The 20,460-nt window shown below is 40.6% G+C and overlaps 1 protein-coding gene across 1 annotated transcript in view; it reads right to left on the bottom strand.

Annotated features, from left to right (window-relative positions):
- Nucleotides 1-20,460, bottom strand: part of LOC126273341 (dynein axonemal heavy chain 10) — a 1,458,287-nt gene that overhangs the window by 177,003 nt on the left and 1,260,824 nt on the right. Inside the window, exon 142 of the mRNA XM_049976887.1 lies at nucleotides 10,398-10,561. Coding sequence (XP_049832844.1) covers nucleotides 10,398-10,561 — 164 coding nt within the window. The remainder of the gene's footprint in view (nucleotides 1-10,397; nucleotides 10,562-20,460) is intronic.

Here is a 20,460-nt window from a genome sequence, read left to right as displayed (position 1 = left end):
CATGTAATTCTGCCATGGCTAAGGCACATGTGAGCGGCTGCACATCAAGAGTCGCAGCACCCATCTTACAGATAATTTTTTCGTTTCTAATTCTTCAGTTAAAATGTGATATTCCCTTTCAGGTGACATCTGGAAAGCATGAGCAATTTCATGCACTTTTTTCATTTATAATTCTTCAGTTAAAATGTGATATAACTTTTCAGATGACATCTGGCAAGCATGAGCAATTTCACGCATTTTCAGTCGTTCAATCGGCGATCCTCCATGACCATTTTGTGCACCTTTTCAATGATTTTTGGAGAAGTGACACGTTCTTGCCCGACCATTGCATGGATCATCATCTAAGCTTTCCAACCAAATTTAATTTCAATTGTTCACTTGGCAACAGTTGAATATGAAGGAGCAGAGTCCCCCACAGTATTACGGAAATCGACATGAATGACCTTTGCATTCATACCTTTCTTTATGAAGTACTTAATCACTGCTCAAATCTTGATTTTTTCCATCTTCGCAAATCACTTCACGGGAACACAACAGAGCTACCTCACCGCCAAAACTCTTTTCCAACAGCACTGATGTGGCATGTGTTTACAGGCAACAGTCCAATGAATATCACGTGAACTCCTTGTTGCGCTAGTGCTGACCTCTCATGGTGATTCCGAGAACTTTTCAAACCACCTTCATGCTTGTGATAATTTTAGACTGCATGCTCTTCCATGACCAGTGCTAATATAAATAAAGTCTTCTTCATAAATGCTTAAGAACAAGATCAAATACCTGAAACTATTGTCCAAGCATTAATCTTGATATGCTCTCTACCTGCAACAACTATCAAGTAAATAGTAGTTCAGCAATAATTACAAACAATTTTTCCAGCTTCTTGTACATTGATGCTATTTTTGGACCTTCTTCAATTTCAGGAACATTCCCTGCTTTCAGCACAATGTAACAGTCTAGTGTATGGAAGTTTCCCTCTATATTTATAGATCTGTGCATGACAATGCACAGTACCAGTATGTTCCAAAAAGCCACACACAAAAGAGAGTTTTAAGGGGTCATGTCTTGGGTTCTGTTGATCACATAGATAAGGGATCAAGTGTTTTGGACAACTCTTAGAATAGTGACCATTTATATACCTATTGTGAAAACAGGCATATTGCAGCTTTCCTACAATACAGGTCAAAATTTAAACATTACACACTTCCACGTGCTGAGGCAAATTGACCAAACTGGTTGGTTCTTTTTCATTAGGTGTTATCTAGGTTGGACCTTAGATGGTTTATAAAAGCATCATTTGTTCATGTGTAGTTCCTGAGAAAACCCAAAGTATGAATTGTGGGGATGGCCACTTCTATAATTGCTGTACATGGTGAATTTTTGAAATTTTTCCCATATAGTCTTAAGATGTTGTTCTCAGGAAACTTCAATTATTTTTCAATATTATTATCTGTTACTGAGGTCCAGATGGTTGACAGTACCCTAATAATGAACAAGACATTAAAAAGCAGTGTTCATAACTATCTAAACAATCAACCACTCAGCACTGAACTGTACATTTATCTAGAAATGTCATTTTCTGGCACCAAAAGTACCAATTGTGGAGATGGCCACATCTATAATTTTTGTTCATGGCAAATCACTCAGATTTTTATTGTATATTCTTAAGAAGATGTTCTCAGGGATTATTGAAACTTTTCTTAATATCATTGTCTGTTACTTGTGCATATAAAATATGCACATAATATCCAGTCTGAGACGTAAATGTAGTTTTAACTGACATAGCGAGGATACATGACAACTGCTCTGAGGTCATCACAAGGTGCTGAGGTCTCCAAAGTGTGGGTTTCGTCATAGTTTTTTCACCAATAACTATAACGCTCTGTTTTCAGATAATGGGCACTTCATGCTTACACAGACTGTCTTTATCTGGAAATTATTCAATGGTGCCACCTGGTGCCACAAGCGCCTTACAAAGAAACTGTTTTGTCATACCAAATGATTTGTATTTGCAAATAAAACATCACATTTTTCGGTATTATACTGTGGGTGAAGCCTAAAAATGTTGTGCATTTTAATGGAAAGTACTGGATAGTGAACATGCATTGGATGGGAGACATTTTTTGTTAACTTTGTTATGCATACTTATTAGCTGTTTATATGTGCTTAAGTATGTAAATGTGCTGAAATATATAAATAAACTGCCAAAATTTTGCTGATATATAGGGTTTGTTTTATAGAAGCAGCAAGTCCTGCTGTAACGTGGTAAAGAAAGAAAGCAGCTGAAAAACGTTCCTGTCAGAGCACAAAAACAGTGAATATGCTCCTTTTTAAAAGATTCTGACAGAAAAGTGAAGGATCCAGCTTTTGCCTTCCTCATCAAACATTTTGGTATGTGAACATATCCGCACTTTTTGGTGCGGAAAGAGAGCAGCAGAGAGACAGTGACAACAGAAGAGGGAGAAAATAGTGCCATGGGAGAGGAAAAGAGTGGACAGTGATAGTGGCAGAGAGAAAGTGACAGCAAAAGAGAAAGAGAGATGGATGGAGATAGTGGGAGTAAAAGAGAGAGGAGACGGTGGAAATGAAAGGGAGAGATGAGTAGAGACCATACATAGGCTTGGTGGTGGCTGGGTGGGGGGAGGGGTGTGGCAGTGGAGGGGGGCTGGACCCATCTTGGCAAACTTCAAGACGAATAAAATCTGCCCAATTTCCCCTATCTGCTACATCCAAGTGTTAAAGTTTTCTTGTCTAGGGGTTAAAACCCCAAGCAAACCATCCAAAAGGACTTGTGTGGAGAGGAGATAATGGTGGTTGAAGAGAAAAGCAGCAGACTGTATGAGAGAAAGAAAGAGACAGTGGCAATGAGTGAGAAAAAGAATGGGACAAAGACAATGGCAAGCCAAGAGTGACTATGCAAAGCGAGAGAACAGACTGAAGAGAGCGACAGAAGGAGAGACAGGAAGGAGAAAATGTTAGTGGAAGAAAAAGGAGACAATGGGAGAGAGAAATATGTAGACAGTGGAAGTGAGATGGAAATACTGAGTATGAAATCTTCAATACAAAGAGAGACTGGGTAAAAGGATTTAGATGTTCAGTGTTAAAAGAGTGTGGGTATGTTTGAATGCCAAATGTATTGATGAGGAAGGCAGTCTGAGGATTGAGACAGCTGGTTCTCCAATTTTCTTTTAAAGAGGAGCATTGTCTGAAAAACAAGACTGTAGGGAAGGAAACAAGGGGGACACCAAGAACATCCTATAAATAACACGATCAGTGAGGTGCGGATGGATATGTGTGTGTGTGTGTGTACGAGTGTACACCTGTCCTTTTTTTCCCCCTAAGGGAAGTCTTTCCGCACCCGGGATTGGAATGACTCCTTGACTCCTTACCCTCTCCCTTAAAACCCACTTCCTTTCGTCTTTCCCTCTCCTTCCTGAAGAAGCAACCATCGGTTGCGAAAACTAGTAATTCTGTGTGTGTGTTTATGTGTTTTGTTCATTGTGCCTGTATGCCGGTGCTTTCCCGCTTGGTAAGTCTTGGAATCTTTGTTTTTAACATGAAATAATTTATCAATAACAGATCAAATTAAATTATAGTTGGAAATGCAAGCACAAGTAAAATATCAAGACTATACAGAAGCTAGAAAGTAGCATTATACTATTTCCTTGTCCTCTTTTAACAACAACAGCAGGGCATGTAAACCATCAAACACATCCTTATATATAAATTTAAGCAAAAACTGTATATATAACAGAGTGCTGTTTTGTTTTCTTTCTCCCACTTTGTTTTACAGGACACAGTATAGTTGTATTTATGCCTCATTGGCTTGCTATTGGAAAACTGCTACAGTGTCTGAATCATCCAAAGCTTTGTAACATTATCCATTGACAGATTAAAACTATGCTTACAGTCACTGAAGCTACTGTCCAAACAGATACAGCAGCTGGAGAGCTGTCATATGCCATATAACATTGATCTCAAATGATTTATCCTTTCATTTTAAGTCCCTTCAGTTTCCAATCAAGGTTTTGTTTACAATACCAATGAGCAAGGCTCAAAGTCCTGGAGGAGAGGAGATTAGGGCATACATCTAATTCCAATATATACTTAGCAATTCCAAAGAATTGCTGGATTTGCTAGTGAAGTATATTTATTGTAAGAAAAATGTATTATGAATTTATATCAGTCAGGTAAATAAATAAATTAAGGACTTCTGGCAACCTAGGAGTGAATGAATGATGCAACGTGAGAAAACACTTTGGTCAACACTGTGGCTGCACTGCAGGGCAGTCTGTTCTCAGTTATTGTGGCATGCGACATTCTCTGATGTATCTCCAGCTAGTAATAAAGTGTAGATTCATGCTACTTATGACCTCCATTGCTTAACTTGGAGTGTCCCCACTAATCGCTACTCTGCACTGGAGAACGTGCATCAAATGATGATACTGGCTCCTTTAACTCATCTCACTTGGATCAACAATGGAGCCATCTTGCAACCTAAGTGCAGGAGACAAGCAAATCAAAGACAGTGACTCATATGGTCTTCAGTTCAGAGCTTCACATCAGCATCAAAATTCCTTGCCTTGGGTTAATCATGAAAGTGACATTTTCTTCTGAAGCGTTACTGGTGGCACCAATCACCCACATGAATCCAAACAATGTGTACCACCAACCAATCTTCTGATTGACTTGGATAATGAATACAACTTGTTCACATACCAGCAAGACACCTTTCAACAAACTATCATGGACAGACATAGAATAATGCTGCTTGATTGTGTAACATCTACTGTGTCTTGTACAGTTCTGCCAATTTGTTGGGCCACAGCTGAACATTTTCCTGGTATTTCCTTCTTCATCACAGCCACTGTATGAGAGCTCATCCAGTTGTTGTTCTCTGTGCAGCTGTGGTACCACATGCATACCAGAATTTTGACTCACTACCCAAGCTGCCACCTTTCCATCTCAAACAGCCAGCTAAGTGGTTCACTTTTCATTATAAATGCTGTGTGATCTCAAAGATGTATGCATTTTTCTTCAGGAATGAAGTTTCTACAATAAACAAAATACTTCAAATGATAAATAATGACAATGACTTGCCTATTTCTAAAATAAAGACATTTTATAAAATGATAAAAATATTGGTTTTCAGTTCAAAAGTAGGAAACAAAATAGTATAATTACTGGTGCAGAGTTTATTGCTTTGCAGAGAAGGCATCATCTCCAGGACATTCAACAGTGCAGACATGAGAAATGGGAGTTTTATTACCTTGACGAAATATAGGTTAATGCAAGACATGTGACAGAAAAAAAGAGTGGACTGACAAAAAGAGAGACTATGAGCAACAAGTTTTTGCTGCAGACCAATCACAGGGGTTATAAATCCAAGAGGAAAAAGAAGAAGGCTAATTATAGCACGCCGGCCGCGGTGGTCTAGTGGTTCTAGGAGCGTAGTCCGGAACCGCGGGACTGCCACGGTCGCAGGTTCGAATCCTGCCTCGGGCATGGATGTGTGTGAAGTCCTTAGGTTAGTTAGGTTTAAGTTCTAGGGGACTGATGACCACAGAAGTTAAGTCTCATAGTGCTCAGAGCCATTTGAACCATTTTTAATTATAGCACATATAGGAAGCAACAGTGCTTTTCTAGAAAGTGGTGAATTGATTTTTGAATAAAAATACTGGAGATTCTCATGAAAAAAAAAAAAATGAGTCGTCAAGTGCCCCTAAAATAGATCAAAGACATTCTATCTGAATTAGAGCCCAACACTATTATAATTATGGACAATGCTTCATATGATGGAGTCACGACAGAGCACAGGCCACAAAAGTCTTGGAGGAAGGAAGACATTGTAAGTTGGGTGTGAAAGGGAGCACATGTCAATTCTACTGTGATTAATCTTGAATTACTGAAACAGGTTGAAGTGTACATTGTAGGTCAGTGCATTACTGATGAAACACCATATTCTGTGTGTCATACGGTCATTAGGTTACTGCTGTACCACTGAATTTGAACCCCATAGAACTTACATGGACCCAAGTTAAAGAATATGTTGCAAGAAATAATAAAACATTTAAGCTACCACATGTACTTAAATTTATGAAAAATTAATGAATGATGCTCTGTAGCATGTCATTGCACACTGGTGGGACACACAGCAAAATTTAATAAAAAAAGAAGACAAAATGTGGCACATGGATGGTTTCTGAGAAATGTCTTCTTCAGGTTCAGATATGGAAAGAGTTCAGAGGCTACCAAACAATTGAGGAGAGTAATACCTTAAGTGGCTTCAGTATTTCATTACAGCACAATCTCCGCAATATGCTCTTTAAATCACAGATTGCACTCATAGATAACTTATACTGTTTTTACACATGTTTTTTACACTGTTTTTCCAAGCTAAAATAGGGTTTCCACATGGACCCTTAAGAAACATATTACCAGAGGATTACTATATATTAAATTATGCCTTTTAAAATTCAAATGGCATTTCAAGTTTTATTATCTGTCTGTTGTTTGTTGATTTCATTAATTATCTGAAGGTGTAATGTTTGGTCTAATCTGCTTCTGAATGCTTTATTTTAATTCTTTTGACATGAATTATTTTAGTGTTCCAGCATTTATAAATACCTCCATATAAGAAATGTTAAAACAGATCTGTTGGAAACAGATCAGCTCAAACAAAGCAATAGTACCATTCAGTTGTGGAATGTTGAATAAGCTTCCACATGATTATCCAAAGTTGTTCACATCACTGTGAACTTGATGGACTGATTTCCCTATTAAAATGCACCAGTAAAGCATCATGCATAGTGTTATCTACACTCAGTAGTGCAGGTGAACTATGCTGCCTCATAAAATGTAAGGTTAGTATTGCACCTGACTATACACAGCTGAAGTTCCATGGGAAATAAAATCCAATAAGGTAATAGCAAACGTGTAAGAATACGCAGTGTGATGTTTACATCACGACAGTTCTTATAATGAATAGACAATAGTTTTTGATGTTTTACACAAACTAGGTGTCACCATCAACAATGGTAAATGTCAGCTGAGACAGTCTCAGGTTGATTTCCTCAGACTTTTAGTTTGTCATGACAGCATATTGCCTGCATCGCTATGTGCCAAAGCAGTTGTCACCTACTGCAGCCATAGATCTTTCATAAATCACACCAATTTCTTGACATGATAAAATTTTTTAACGTAGACATGTCATCCAGGCACCTTTTACAAATGCATTAGCAGGCAAGTATACCACAAGCACAACGAATATTAAGCTCACATTCTCTAGTGACCAGCTACAAAACCACGTACCCACTTTTTTTTAATAACTGATCTGTATTTAATGTATTTAATGTATTCTCAAAAACCACAATAACATCAAATCAGTGTATCTCATTTACAATATCCTCATAGCCAGTCTAGACATGACAGTCATCAGATGACAGATGTAAGTAAGTAAGAGATTACATAATATAGCTTCATTTGTTCTAGGGCTAGACCATTGTCATCAGGCCTCTTTTTCTCTGGAATCCACAGCATCCACAAAGTGTGATTGAAAAGTGGGCACAACTTCTCCAGCTTAAGTAAAGACACTCATTCATTGTTGCATCATGTGAATATATTGTGCTCACATTTCACCCTCCATACTTGTACATAAATCCAAAAATTGCACAGACAGTGTGCTGTTCTTCCTACACAACTAATTAAAATCAAAGGTAAGTTTTCTAAACAGCCACAAGTTACACTCTATGTTTTTATATAGTGGGTTTGCTCTGCAAATAAGCAAAGGTGGCATCAGAACATACACTGTAAAAGATACAAACTGAGATAATATGGAAAAATTGCACTGAGATTACATAAAGTACATATTCTACTTCCAGTGTTGTGACTTACATTTAAAGTTGGCTGACTAAATTAAAGATTGTTTTAAAGGTTCTGACAGCTCTAAAAAAGATTAAACTGGTTGTACTACCATACTTAAACCTATATTTAAAGTGCATTAGTAAATGATGACATTGACAACACCAAAGATTAAATTGACTGTACAATGCACTTGTAACACACATGGAATAGTGTATCCAAAGATAATTTACAACTACACAAAATAAAATTTACATTTTAGTTGCCTCTTTTATGGGCATTTGCATAGACATCTCATATCTATACATATCTGTTTATCTTTCACAAAATATGAATACATATGTAAACATTAAAATATCTTTCAAAATTCATTATAAAAATGCATATTTATAAAAGTCTACCAAAATGCATTCAAAACTATTGTTTTTAAAAATATTTCTGTTAGGATAATATGACAGATATATTTTGGTTGCTTGTTTTTTGAAAGATAAGCACATACATGAAGATATGAGATAGCTATACAAAGGCCAATAAAAGAGGTGATTAAAATGTAAATTTTGTTTTCTACAGTTGTAAATTATCTTTGGATGCACTGTACCATGGATGTTATGACTACTGTTGTACAGTCAGTTTAATCTCTGGTACTGTCAATGTCAACATTTACTACTGTACTTCAAATTTACTATAATATAAGTTAAAGTACTATTGTACAGCCATTTTAATCTGTAGGGCTGTCAGACAAACTTAAACACAGTCTTTAATGTTGTCAGCCAACTTTAAATGTAAGTCATCATACTGGAAGTAGAATATGTACTTATGTAATGTCAATGCAAGTTTTCTGTATTATCTCAATTTGTATCTTTTACAGTGTATACTCTGAAGATGCTGTTGTTCATTTGAAGAGCAAAACTGGTAAATAAAAAATACAAAACATAACTTGTGGCTGTTATCAAAAACTTAAGTTTTAGCAGTCACTCCCCCTGCAGGTAATGGCTGCTCTTACTACATTAAAATCGTTTCTCTACAAACATCTTAAATCAGTACAGCAGGAAGAAGTGAGACATGTTGTTATATGACATAACAACATTACCATTGCAGTGCACAACAACACAGTGGGATTGTGCATGAAATGCCATATTACTGGCTCTTCAATACAAGTACTATGTTATGTTTCACCAAACAGCCTTCGTCCACTAGTATCATTTGCCATGAGGCAAGCTATTTTTGATATCTTAATGGGCTATCACACCAACAATGAAGCTTGTCACAGACCACTCTGTATGGCCAAATGCCAAGAAAGACTGAAAATCTTGGATGCAATCTTGTAATGCATGCCATGCTCTAAAACAGGATGCCATGCACAACCTCAACAATGCCATTTTTCTATCCCCAAGGGCCATTTTCAGCAAGCCCACTAAGACTTTATTGAATCTCTTCTTGATTTAAATGCTTACCAATATATTCTGTCAGTGATCAACAGAGTAATGCTGAGTCACGGCTATACTACTTCTGAACATCACTGCCGAGAACTCTGCAAATGCATTTAACAATCTATGGATTTCCCTCTTTGGCTGCCCTGCTGTAATAATGAGAGATCAAGGTAGGAAATTCATGTCAGCACTTTTTCCTGAACTCTTGTTGCTTAAGCAGTATTCATCTTCCAAACAACTGCTTACCATCCACAAAATAATGGACTGGTAGGATGCTGGCATCATACACTTAAATCAGCTCTCATTTGTCATGGAGGGTTATGCACAGACCCCCTGTCATGTGTTGTTTTAGGTGCATGTTCAACTTATAAAGAACTCCACACATCTCTGATGGAAATCCTTTATAAGGAACCACTCATTCTTCTGACTGACTTCACAGAACTGTTCTAATTGCCTGCAGATAGAGAAGTACAGCAGCTCATACAGAGAGTCACACAACACATTGTGCACCTTAAGATTCTTATCCTGCAGGTGCATGACTCTCAGAAAATCTTCATCCCTAAAGTTCTGCAGTACTGGACCCACATCACGCTGCAAGATAATACTGTCTGATTGGCATTACACCCACCCTACTCTGGTTCACATAAAGTGATTAGATGAAGTGACAACACCTTTGACATTTTACTGCATGGAAACATGACTACATTTAAGGTCAACAGACTCAAATCAACATGGACCCTGTTCAACATCACTGATATGTCTGGATGTAACATGAACTACACCAACAACATTCTGCACATTGAGGGGAGGGAAGAGGGGGTATCCTCTCTGGTGACTTAGCAGCAATTGTGTGATGTGTGAGGAAACTCTTTGGCCAGTGCAATGGCTCTGTTGCAGAACAATCTTTGAACCAGTCTCCACTGAGCACGTTGTCTGATGTATCTCCACCCAGTACTGGTAGGTAATAAGGCAAAGATTCATGGTATTCATGATCTTCACTATTTAACTCAAAGAATGCCCCCTACATCTACTCTAAAGAGTCATGAAAAAATAACTATGCATATTAAACCAATATACAAATAGAAAAATAGTAATTATGAATGTGAAAACCTGAGAAGGAAGCCAAGCTGCAGGACATGCTCTTGCTGATTTCTCCAGGCTGACACTGCCCTTGATAAAGAAGTCAAGTTGCATTTGACTAACTATCCCATCACTCTGTTGTAGTTTTGTTGTCATTTGAAATGAGAAAAGCAGTTTATGTTTCTCAAAAATACCTGGAAGTGAGATGGTCTTGTAGCTAAAATGTTAGACTGAGCAAATATTGAACAAAATTAAAAAGTAAAAAGAGCATTAACTGCCACACACTATGTAATTGTATTTACACATTATCTTAAGCATCATGACATGTGATCTTCATGCATATGAAGCTCCTTGTATTAATAATGGGAATTGATTTATGTAAAGCTCCTTATATTGTAATATTTAGTATGGTGTTCTCAGTCTTCTTTCACAGTTAACTATATGGACTAGAACATGACATGAGAGTGACAGAATTGGTCATTTTGTGACCTTAAACTATAACTATTATAAAGTGCAAATAAAGGGAAAAGTATATTCAAAATATGGTTATATTTTGATAAAAAATAGATGAATTTGAATTACAATTTAAGACAAAGTATTTTATTTTAAGACATTTAACCCAAACAAATATAAAAGAAGATATCTTCATGATCTGGATTCAGCATCAAGCTACTCTGTCTTCACTCCTGGACACAAATATCATCACCAGTATCACAAAATGGCAAAGTGTGCTACCACAGAAAGACAGATAACATGTTACATGGCCTATCAGAAAAATAATTGTGCCACCTACATATAGATCAGTGCACAGAACACCTGATTCATCAGAAATACCACTAGTTATATGGAGCACTAACTGTGCAATACATCAGTACATGGGAACCCACCATACGTCCAGTCTTGGTTGTGGACTTAATAGTTAGCAAGCAGATCAGCAGTTTGGAATTACCATGCACCTTCAAGATGTGTAGCAACAAACCCTAACTTCTCTCTGTGGCTTACTCAGACAGGTCATTACATGTCAGAATGAAAATTTTAACATTAAACAGTTGTACAAAAATTTAATAAAGGCTCAAAGATCAATTTGTCACATTTATTATGTCACTGGCTTAGAGCATCAGCATGCTTATTACTTCCTTCTATAAAGTTTATTTCATGTAAAGTTCAGACAAACCATTTTATCATACTAGTTTTGACTGTGTTGACAGTATCAATAGTCCATAAATAATTCTTCACCATTAGTTTCACCAAACGAAACAACATCCCACTGAGGCTCACTCAGAAGTACTGTACAAGCCTCAAGGAAATGTCTCCTTGCATGCTTTGACACAGCCCATGACCAAGAAATGTGTACAAGCTATTGATATTGTCTAGAGTGTCAAAACTAATAGAGGCACTAAGCAATTGATTTATGGATTGCCCCAAATAAACTTCATAGCCATGGATAAGTTTACTTTGACTGTGCCATATTCAGATAAATGCTGTCCATTTAAGATACAAGGTACTACCCAAAACATTCAAGAATTTCACTGTAGCAGTCAAACCATTGGCAGTATGATATTCTGCTGCTAGATATCTCAAGATATGCATCCTATCTATTGTAGCACAGACATGTGTCATCTGTGGCACATGCAGATGTGATTGGTTGGTTTGGACTATAAAGGAACCAAAGTACAGAGTCAGCAGTTCCTTTTTCTTCATGCTAACAAGGTTCAAGCTATAACAATTCGCAAAAGGAGTTGGGGAAAGGAAAAGGGCAGAAAAATAACAGGGAACCACATGGAAGGGGAAAATGAAAGATGCTCACCAAAAGGGAGTTAAAAACAATCCCAAAAGGAGTTGGGGAAAATAAAAGGCATAAAACTAAATTTGAATCACACTGAAAGACAAAATGACAGAAGCTAACAGAAATGGGAAAATGTACACTAGAAAGAAAAGAAGTGGAAGGTGTTAAAATAATGTAGCAGATGACCAAGGCTTGTTGATTACAAGAATAAAAAAGGATGAGCCAGCCACTCTGCAACACACTAAAATCTCCAGCCTACAGGAGAAGGCAAGATGAATACACACAAGAACAACAAGAATACCAAGGCAAACAATCAGCAAAGAAAGAGTGAGGAAGAGTTAAAATGGAGGGATGTTGGAAGCCTGGGAGAGAAGGCCACATGCAAACCCTTAGATTGTGTGATAAAAAACCCCCTTACAAATAAAATGAAAACAACATCAGCTATTGAGGCATTGTCACCCAAAACCAGAGGGAGGATGCTGGGAAGGTCACAAGTCCATCACAAAGCAGCTAAAATTGGGCAGAGCAGCAAGATGTGGATGACAGTCATGTGGGAGCCACAGCAGCACCAAGGTAGGTCCATGTGACAGAGGAGGTGACCACATGTTAGCCAAGTATGGCTGATGGGGAGCTGGCAAAAACAATGGAGCTCTTGTGAGTGGCTTGCATGGATGACCACCACACATTTGTTGTCTCCTTGATAAGACATAGTTTATTTGGTGTACTGAGGATGTGCCATTTAGTATTCCAGATTATGAAAACGTTATGGCGGAAGACCAATTGAAGATCAGTCTCCGGCAGACCAATCTCCAGAGTTGGTTTACTGGTAACCCGTTTGGCCAGGTGGTCAAACAGGTTCATTGCCTGGTATCCTGACATGTCCTGGGGTACAAATGAATGTCACTGAACATCCACTGTTGCCGAGGACATTAGGAGATTCCTGGATAGTCACTAGCAAAGGATGGAGAGGGAAGCACTGGTTTAGGAGTCACTACGGATGACTGGACGAAGTCACTACTGATGATGAAGGTCTCTGTGGCACAGGAACACATACACTCAAGAGCACGATATATGGATACCAACTCTGCAGTGAAAACACTGCAGCCAGCCAGCAATGAGAGCTGTTCAGTATGTCCAATGTGAGCGTAAGTGGATCCCACAATACTGTCGACCATCGATCCATTGGTGTAGACTATTTCTGAGCTCTGAAACTTACAGAGCATAGAGAAAAATTGCTAGCGGAGAGCCTGAGCTGGAACTGAGCCTTTTGAGTCTTGCAATAGGTCCAGACAAGGCTGTGGCTGAGACATGGACCATGGAGGTGTACAGAAGTGGACCCACAGTAAAGGTGGTAGAGGGAAAATGTCAAGTTCAGTAAGAAGCGAATGGACACAGACTGCAGGGGGATGCCCTGTTCTGGGCCGCCATTGTGGAAGATGGATCGTCACTTTAGGAAAGACAGTTATTTGGATGGTGAGGGGAGCTATGAATGTGGATGATATAATTTGCAAGCAGCAGTTTTTGCCGGAAATGCAATGGAGGAATGCCAGCTTCCATGAGAAGGCTGTTCAGTGGGCTCATTCAGAAAGCTCCCATCATGAGCCGAACAACAGAGAGGTGGAAAGGGTCTAGCAGTTGCAGTGAGGAGGGTGATGCTGAACCATACACCAGGCTCTCATAGTCAGTATGGGACTGTATGAGGTCTCTGTACAGCTGCAGCAGTGTAGGGTGACTAGCAGCCCAGTCAGTGTGGCTCAGGCATCAAATAATATTAAGATGCTGCCAACACTTTTCCTTAAACTTATGAAGATGGGAAAGCCAAATTAAGTGGGTGTCGAAGACCAGTCACAAAAAGTGGTAAGTCTCCACTACATCAAGTAGTTGGTCATCGAGGTAAAGTTCTGGACAAAGTGAAGAGTACGATGATGACAGAAGTGGATCACTCAAGTCCTGGTGGCCAAAAACTGAAAGCAGTGAGTAAAGGCGCATGACTGCACCTTTTGTATGGCTCCCTGCAACTGCTATTCAGCCACACCAATAGAAGAGGAGCAGAAGGAAATACAAAAGCCTTCAGCATATAGGAGGAGAGATACTGAGGACCTTACTGCTAGTGCAGCAATTAAAAAGAGTGGGAACCCATTCTCTTGGATATGGGATGAACTGTGGGAATCACCAACATGAACACTGAAAGTGGGGAGCAACAAGAAGTTAAGTGTAAAAATTGGAAGCGAGCCCCAGAGACCCCACTCATGAAGAGTAGCAAGGATGTGGCGTAACCAAGTGGTATCGTAGGCCTTTTCTAGGTCAAAAAGGAGAAAATAAGGTGGTGTCACCAGGAAAAGGCTTATCCAATGGCAGACTCCAGGTGGACCAAGTTGTCGGTGGTGGAGCGAAGGCCCCTAGACTTAAGGAGCCAGCACAACCACAGGCTCACCATACATTTGACCAGCTCGTTTGGAATGTTGCTGAGGCAGATAGAATGATAGGTATCCAGATCTAGTGGGCTCCTACCAGGCTTTAGCATTGGAATGATGATACTTTCTCACCACTGTGATGGGAATTTGCCATTGGTCCAGATGCAGTTGAAGATGGCAAGGAGGTGGCACTGGTAATCCGCTGACAGATGCTTCATCGTTTGGGAATGGTTATGGTCTGACCCAATTGACAAGAGCACTGAAAAATTCCCATTCACTGAAGGAAGCATTATATGGCTCAGGGTTGTGTAGAACAAAAGATAGGCGTTGTTGTTCCACTTGCTGTTTGAAGAGATGAGACAGGGTGTTAATTCTCAGACACAGAGGTGCAAGCATAATGTTCATCAGGATGCTCTGCGATTATGTCGGGATCAGCAGACACAGCTCCATGTGTGGAAATTCCAGGTACACCTGTAGGAGGCTGATATCCGTAAAGTCGTCGGAGCTTGGTCCAAACCTGGGAAAGAGAGGTTTGTGTTCCAGTGGTGGAGACATATCATTCCCAACACTCCTTCTTCTGTCGTTCGATGAGTAGGCAGACCTGGGCATTGAGCCATTTGAAGGCAGTGAGGTTTTCCAGGGATGGGTAGCACTGACGACATTGGAGTGCCTGCCTACAGCCTCGAATGGCTGCAGAAATTTTCAGTGACCACCAAGGCATCTGAGGAATGAGGGATTGCTGATTCAGCTGCAGCAACAAAGGTAGTAATGATGCTGTGGATCAGTTTGTCGAAGTTGACCATGAAACAGAGATTAAACAGTGGTGGCAGCATTGAAAGCAGCCCAATCAGCTTTAGTAAGAGCCCATTTGGGCAAGCATCCAGATGAATAATGTCGGGAGAGGAATAGGAAGAGTGGGAAGTGGTGACTACCACACAAGTTGTCATGAGCTCTCCAGTGGATATATGGAAGATGGCCAGGACTGCAAATGGAGAGATCAGTGACTGAGTATGTGCCTTGTGCTACACTGAAATGTGTGGAGGCACCTGAATTGAGGATACAAAGGTCGTGTTGAGTTAGTAGGACCACGACATCTTTCCAACAGCCAGTAATCTTGGTTCCACCTCATAAAGTGTTACGGGCATTAAAATCACACAGAAGTAGAAAAAGTGGGGGGAGTTGGGAAATTAGTGCAACCAATACAAGGTACAGCACTCCACTGTCTGGAGGGAGGTAGGTGTTACAGATGGTAACTTCTTGCATTGTCCTCACCCCAACAGCCACAGCTTCTAATGGTGTTTGAAGGAGCACAGGTTTGCTACAGACAGAGGTAAGGACATAGGTACAAATGCCACCTGTCTGTCACAGTCAGTATGGTTTTTGTAGTACCCCCAATAGCCACAAAGGATGGGAGTCAGCATCGCAGGAAAACAGGTTTCCTGAAGAGCAATGCAAAAAGCAGATGTAAAGCTTAAGAGTTGTCATATCTCAGCCAGGTGGGAGGTAAAAACGCTGCAATTCCATTGGAGAATGATGCTTCCTCTCTTCTGGGGAGGTATTAAGGGACCAAGGAAGAAGATAATGCCCAAGTGTCACCTGCCGCCACCGTTTGAGCATTCACAGCCAGTACCATAGCATCTGAGGCATCGATGAGATCTAGGTCCTCAAGGGATACCAGAATCTCTACCTCATTCTGTTAGGTAGTGGTAGTGTGGTGGACACCATAGCCTCCCATTTTCTAACAGACCTCTGCTTTGTTTGTTTGGCTTCTTGCCACTCCTTAGGGGCTTGCTGAGAGGGCTTCTCGGAAGTAGCTTCAGGGAGAGAGGAAGACCATGAAGCCCTTCGACCAGCAGCCCGTGGCTCTTTCAGGCACTGGCTGGTGTCCAGTTGAACACAAGGGGGGACTGTGGAAGGTAGAGTCCCAAGGGACCCCTTCCACATCTTCCACATGAGAGGAGCCGGAGGAAGCTGTTGCTTCCCCAGTTGGGGGCAGGGGACAATGTACCCGGCATTTGGGGGGGAGGGGGGCAGTGCTCCCAAGGTAGAGGCTTTGGGAGCAACAGAAGAAGCCAGCAGGAGGGGGAATGAAGATGGGCAGCATGGGAGGCCCATTGGAGTAAGCTTAGATGAGGGGTGTAGTGGCCTCATGGAGGGCAACGCCGTCGTAGCAGCAGCATAAGAAGATAGCACTCGAACAGGGTTCAGCTTTTCGTATTATAGCTTAGCCTCACAGTAAGACAGTCCATTTATGGTCTTGTACTCAAGAATTTTCTGCTCCTTTTGGATTACCAAGCAGTACAGTGAACAGGGGATTGGTGCTCTCCACAGTTGACACACGTGGGAGGAGGCGCACATGGAGTCGGTTCAAATGCCTCTGAGCGCTATGTGACTGAACATCTCTGGGCATCAGTCACCTAGAACTTAGAACTACTTAAACCTAACTAACCTAAGGACATCACACACATCCATGCCCGAGGCAGGATTCGAACCTGTGACCATAGCAGCCGCGCGGTTCTGGACTGAAGTGCCTAGAACTGCTTGGCCACTGCGGCTGTGCACATGGAGTATTCAGATGCAGTGACTGTCCGTTGTCTCTACACGTGGTGCTGGAATTACACCAGGAGACATGTGTCCAAATTTCCAGCACTTAATGCACTGCTTTGGGGGAGGGACATAGAGTTTGACATCATATTGGTATACCATCACCTTGACCTTTTCAGCTAACGAATCACACTCAAAGGCCAAGATGAAGGAACCGATGGCAATCATATTGTCCTTAGGCCCTCTATAAATGTGCTGAATACTCCAACATTCTAAATTGGAATTAGCTCATTGTCAGACTGCAACAGGTCATGATGAGAAATAATTCCCTGGACCATGTTGAGACTTTTATGGGTAGTGACCGATACAGGAATACCACCCAGTTTTTCACACGTGAGTAATGCCCGCAACTGGGCTAGGTATGCTGTCTGAATCAGGACTGACCCACTGTGCATTTTGGACAATGCTGTCACTTCTCCAAACTTATCCTCCAGATGCTCAACAAAAAACAGAGGCTTCATATCCAGAAAGGAGTTCCCATCAGTTCTGCTGCACAAAGGTGAATATGGCTCTCTTCATTCTGTAGCCCTACGTTCCTCCCAGGGTGTTGCTAGAGAGGGGAACGACTTGGGGTCATATGTCACAGTATTTTATTCTACCTTCCGTTTCTTAGAGACGGCTGGGGTCATTTGGTCCACAGCAATAGATGACTTTATCCGCTTCATTGCAGGTCATCTGCCCCTGTGCCACCCACTCCGATCTGTGCCTCCCCCCACGGGCACTACCCAGCCACAGCAAAAGCCACCTGGCACAATGGCCATCGCTGGGCATCTATTTCTTGGCATATGTGGGGAGTCAGCAGGTCAGGCGTCAGCAGTGCAATTCCTGTGTTGACAGGGGGCTACCACTAAGTGGGTACATGGTAGCCCCACCACAGTGGACTGACTATCATGCTGGATATCGGACATGGAGAAATCCAGTATTGTCATGGGGGTGAAAAAGAACAGTAGACAACGGAAGAAGATGGCATATCCCGGAACATGTCTTTTCCCAAATAGCTGAATTGCAGGTGGAGATGCAGTGTCTTGACAATAAGATGTGCAGGAGATCTAATCTAATGGCACTATGGATAAGTGGTGCAACACATAAGGCATACTCTCTCAAAGGCCTGCACTTCTGTAGAGTTTTGAAAGTGGGATGTCAAACTATAAGATGGGACCTTGAACTCATTGGGCTGAAAAGTGGGAGACTCCTTTTGGTTGCCTTATACATTAGGCAGGAACACCTAGGCCCTGCTCTAGCCCCTGAACCCACAGGGGAGTGCAGTTATGAGTTTTGGTGGTGCATGTCAAGACATGTTTCAGGGCTTCTGTGAATTGTGAAATTGATAATGTGAAGGAGCATGGATTTTCATCAAATTCTCTTTCCAGTCGAAGAAAACTGCAGCTGATACCCACTGCATGCTGACAGAGGCATTTGATGAGAGCGGCACAGAGTCAAGCAAGAGCAACTGAGTGTTTCAAGCACTTGAAGGAATGCTGAGAATCTGTGGAAGATAACAAACATCCTGATTGATTGTCAACATGCACAACACTGCAAATCATCATGAAAGTGAATGACATGAATTATAAAAACTGAAAGCAGATAATTTGCGACATTTGCAACAGGCTTAGGCTGTTGTATGATAGATGTCAATGAATTCTAGCCGATGAACTGAACATGACACAAATTGCAGCGAAGTTTGTCCCTCACCTTCTCAGCATCGACCAATGAAACTTCAGGATTCAGATAAGCACAAAGATACAACAAAGAGTTAGAGTGCGTCCAAACTTCTTATCCAGAGTTGATGAATCTTGTGTCTACAGTTACAATCCTGAAAAGAAGCAACAATTATCACAATGAAGAACACCATCTTCTCCAAGGCCAATAAAACTCGACAGGTTTGCAGCAACTTGAACCACTGCAGATAATTTTTTTCGACATTTGGGGCACAGTGGATAATGGGTTTGTTCCACCTGGTTAGGCTGTCAATGGATACTTTTAGTGCAACATTTTGGGGCAACTGTGTGAAAATGTTTGTTGGAAATGGTCAGAGTTGTGGAAAAAGAAAAAGTTGTTTGCACACCATGAGAACACACTAGCACACACCTTGCTCATTGTGAAGGAATTCCTGGCCAAGAACAACATGGCAATGTCCACTACCCTCCCTACTTGGTAGACCTAGCCCTGTCCCCAAAGATGAAAATCACATTGAAAGGGTGACTTTTCACTTCATTGAACATGTCCAAGCGGATTCACAATGAGTCCTGAACACCCCTTTGGACTTGCAAGAGTGCTTCCAAAAATAGGAACACCACTGGGATCTTTGCGTACATGTCTGAGGTGACTACTTAAAAGGTACAGAGGACATTAGGACATAATTACACTTTTCTGATCTTTAGAATGACATTCTTGGATATTTTGGGTAGCACCTCATATGTCTACTCGCATTACATTCTTGCAGATTAGTGCTACAGTTTGTGACCCGCCTGAAGAGCCAAGCACATAAGCATGTCATATCTGGGATTTGGAGAGGCTCGTCAGCAATGGATAGACTCTGGCAGATTAATGATGAGGGATGGTGTGAAGTGCTTTTTAGGTAGTTTTGCACATCTGACTAGGTGAATATGAGGCTGGTACCTACATACCACCTCAGATATATCAACTGAAAATATTTTGAAAACTTTCTCACACTTTCACATGTAATAACAGTAGATGCAGACAGATGGGATACATAAACTCCATCCCAGGGGAAATGGGTGTAGACAGGAAGGGCACCCAGCCAGTCTCTACAACTAACACTAGCACATCTAGCATAACATGCCAGTCCTGTGAGGACATGGCATAAGGCTAAGAGAAAGTAGAATGCTACACATTGAGCATCAGTTATGAGTGAATTGTGGTAGATCATAAAGCAATTGGGTGTAGATGTCATACTAGTCTATTCTCACCAGAAAGATAAGACTGCAATAATTTTGCATGAACGTGACTATATTTTACTTATTTATTTAGTCATTTGAACAAATGTAGTGTAATGTACAACATTACTGGTATATTGGACTTCTCTCTAGTAATTACCGAGAACAGCTATCTAGATTATACATACTCCCACAATTTTTAAATTATAGAAGTTACAGACCTATAAATTTACCACAATTCAAGTATTCCCTTACTGAATAGAAGCACCACAGACCTTTTCTAATAGACCTTTTAAGCATTAATATTTAGTATCCATTTTATACCATTTGTCAAGTTATTGAACAGTATTGTTCTCATACAGCACAGATCTTTCCAACACAAACTTATTTTG

This window comes from Schistocerca gregaria, chromosome 5 (assembly GCF_023897955.1).
Source record: "Schistocerca gregaria isolate iqSchGreg1 chromosome 5, iqSchGreg1.2, whole genome shotgun sequence".
Classification (NCBI taxonomy): domain Eukaryota; kingdom Metazoa; phylum Arthropoda; class Insecta; order Orthoptera; family Acrididae; genus Schistocerca; species Schistocerca gregaria.
Note: the sequence above shows the minus strand (reverse complement) of the source record. Positions and strands in the feature narration are given on the sequence as shown.